At 39.0% G+C, this 3,170-nt stretch overlaps 1 protein-coding gene across 2 annotated transcripts; it reads right to left on the reverse strand.

The window, feature by feature from the left end:
* Positions 1-1,389: 1,389 nt before the first annotated feature.
* LOC131784978 (uncharacterized) lies at positions 1,390-2,894 on the reverse strand. Of its 2 annotated transcripts, none has more exons than XM_066158710.1 (3): positions 2,770-2,894; positions 2,353-2,498; positions 1,390-2,033 (listed from the first exon to the last, which is right to left on the reverse strand). In XM_066158710.1, exons 1-3 carry the CDS (start codon positions 2,820-2,822, stop codon positions 1,390-1,392), a joined length of 843 nt encoding a protein of 280 aa, XP_066014807.1. In that variant the 5' UTR covers positions 2,823-2,894. The 2 variants fall into 2 exon arrangements, with proteins under 2 accessions (XP_066014807.1, XP_066014806.1); XM_066158709.1 differs by having other exon boundaries at positions 2,353-2,501; positions 2,770-2,889.
* Positions 2,895-3,170: the final 276 nt, after the last annotated feature.

The raw sequence follows: 3,170 nt of genomic DNA on the forward strand, positions 1-3,170 counted from the left end.
CTCGATCGATACCTAGACGCCATCTTGTATTTAGGTGAGCTTGAACGTTGTATATCATCCATCCTAGTGTCCACTTTATAGCAGGTTAAAGATCTTATCCCTAACGTAATTTTGGAGGGTCTATCAAGAACGCTGACAGCGTTAAAAAAACGTTTTGTTTGTCTTTGAAAATGGCGATCAACGTTTTTTGAATCGGCTACCACTTTGAAGAATTTAGGAGCCAAGTGCCTATCAGAAAAAAAAAATTTCACGCCCGGGATGGGCTAATGCAATGTAAATATTTGTATCAATGGTCCAAAGAACTGAGTGAGTGGCCATTGCCGGAGCTAGTCCCAATATCAGTAAAATAACAACAGGAAGCATTTAACTAATCGCACTGAATGCCAGGCTTATTCATCGCTGATATGCGATGCATGCCCCACCCCCCTCCCCTTGTGACAGTAGCGTCTGAAGGTTACCTCCACTACAAAACAACCCACACACGAAGCATGAAACAAATATTCTTATTCTGGCTGAGTAAGGCATCAACAAAACTAAGATTTTGTCTTGTTTCTGAGTTCCAGGGTGCGTTCACTTGGATGACATGGCGTAATGACATGGTGGGCGTAAGCTAAAAGATACGCGACTGGGCATTACTGATAGTTTGTACAGAAAGGAATGTTTTTTGTTTTTATCAAAAATTCCTGATTTTTTTGTTTGCTGCTCGTAAAATGAAGAGAGGTATGAGATAAGTTGGTAAAGCAAATAAAAAAAGAAATGATTAAAAAATATTTCCCTCCCCCCCCTCCCTGAAATGTTTGAAGTGACCTAATGGCGCTTAGAAATCATATGACGCTAAAGAGTCGAAAAAATATTTTTTTTCTTTAACTTCAGTGTATTTTTATATAAACTTTACAGTTCGGTACTTTCCAATGAAACCGCTATCTCTTATCTAAATTCCCTGACCGGCTGACACCCGCCACGTGCGCGGTGGCCATGGGTTTTCTTCATCATATGAACTCTCGTTGGTCCAACCATGTTAATTTTAAACTTTCCTTGTAAATGCATACATTGTTCTGTTTCTATTGTTTTTTTTGTCCAATCAGCATTTTGTTATACACTCTAAATTCAACTTTGTACTTTGTATTATTCTGAACTGAAGATGACAGAAGAACTGTCGAGACATATTTTTTTAATTTTAAAAGTGTCGTTAACTTTCTTAAGTTGGCTACATATCTGCTTCTATCCAGACCTTTTACTTAAAAATTTGAAGCTCTTGACAAAGTGAATCAGTGGTATCCCATAAATCAAGAACGCATCTTTATTACCTTTGAAACTTTGAGCAGAAATTTTCTTAGATGCCAGTTACAAAATAAACACCCTTAAGCGCTGAAAAACTCTCACATGCTTTCAACGGATAAAAATGTTTCCGTGTGGGTTTGGCACGTTTTTCAACTGGTCTGCTCGATTTGTACCACAAGGATCATGAGTGGGCCAATGGCTACTTTTGCTCCCATCAAAGTAATAAAATTGACCTCCTCCACTAAAGGAGGGTCCATTCGCATAAAACTTCCAGGATTTTGGTACCGCTCCACCGCAGTTCTTAGCAACCTGTTTGACCAGTTTACAGTGGATCGATCCCTTCTTCTGTTTCACTATGCTACCAGTGCCTTCCTTGCATGCGAACCAGTTGTTGATGTTGCTCTTGATTAGGGTTTCCTTACCAACGCTACCCCACAGAGCGAAGTCCATGGCCTCATAATGCGTCTCGCTCAGTGGAACTGTTTTGGACACTCGGACGTTGGAGCCGCCGGCTGACCAGGATGGACGCGGGACGACAGCGTTTGATGCAGCTATGAAATGTGAGTAATCCCTTAAGGTATAGCTGTAAACTAATGTCCAACCCCCTCCGTCCGTTAGCTGGTCGCAGTAGGCCTGGAAAGCATTACTGTGGGAACCACCATCAGGGTCTATCCAATAGACGCCTGACGCGACTGATGGTAATTTCTGTTTGAGCTCCTTGCAAGTTAGAGCTGCAAAGTCCTTTGAGATTCCTTTTGAGTCCAAAAAAAAAAGGTAACAATTAGTCAAAGAAAATCACTAAGCTACCCGTTGTGAAATATTTAGAAGAAGACTATGAAAAGGCAAGTCAATAATATTAAATCTATTTGAAGGTACACTAAAGACATATGTTGTAATTCTTGCGTAAGAGACACCTACTTTAAAATCCAAATCGCGACAATATGACAATGTATGTATGAGAGTGAAATGCAAGGGCGTGAGGTGAAATAAATACGTGCTGATATTCTTGGCGAGATTCTGTTCTAATAAGTTTATACCGTTGTCTTTAAAAATAAAAGAGAAATGTCATACCTATTTTGCTCTGTTCTGCCAAACTGTACGTCCCATTTCTCAATCGTTTGATAATTTCGTTCTTGCAGAGCAGCAACGTCTTGTAAAGATATAGATTGCCTTTTGCATCCACGTCCAACACTCTGAAGCGTCGCTGATCCACCCCCCTGCTCTCGGAGATTATAAACAAACAATCTTGTTAATTTTAAAAGTGTCGTTAATTTTCTTAAGTTCGCTACATATCTGCTTCTATCCAGACCTTTTACCAAGAAATTTGAAGCTCTTGACAAAGTCAGTCACTGATATCCCATAAATCAAGAACCCATCGGTTCTAAATATTTTTCGGTTCTAAAGATTTCTTGAGTAGGATGTATGTATGGGCAGCCAAAAATCTAAGGTAAACTTAAATTCATTCAGTGGTGTAAAAGTTAAAAATACCCTGAGGTCGAGAAGGAAACGAAATAAAAGATCATCAAATGAAACAACATCATTCCAGTGTAAAGATCCTGAATTGATCGATGGCTTAAATAGAATTTTCTGTCGATCCTTTTGTCGAGATCCAAGTTGCAATACTACCAGCCGATAAATATGCTTTTAAATGTTTAAAGTCTTCAAAGAAACAGGATAAAACTCGTGGTAATTGATTTTTAATCTCAATCATCTATGCCATCTAATTAACAAAGATTTTGTGACAGTATTGATGTTTTGACAGCTGATGACACCATTTGCCCTGAGGAGTTTACAAGGAAAACACACGATTTTGCACTCAGGATGACTATCAATGAAAATAACCCAAATTTTTTTACAATGTACTCAGACGAGATAGTTGGTGAGGTAAG

The sequence above is a fragment of the Pocillopora verrucosa genome, chromosome 11 (genome assembly GCF_036669915.1).
Source record: "Pocillopora verrucosa isolate sample1 chromosome 11, ASM3666991v2, whole genome shotgun sequence".
In the NCBI taxonomy this organism is placed as follows: Eukaryota; Metazoa; Cnidaria; class Anthozoa; order Scleractinia; family Pocilloporidae; genus Pocillopora; species Pocillopora verrucosa.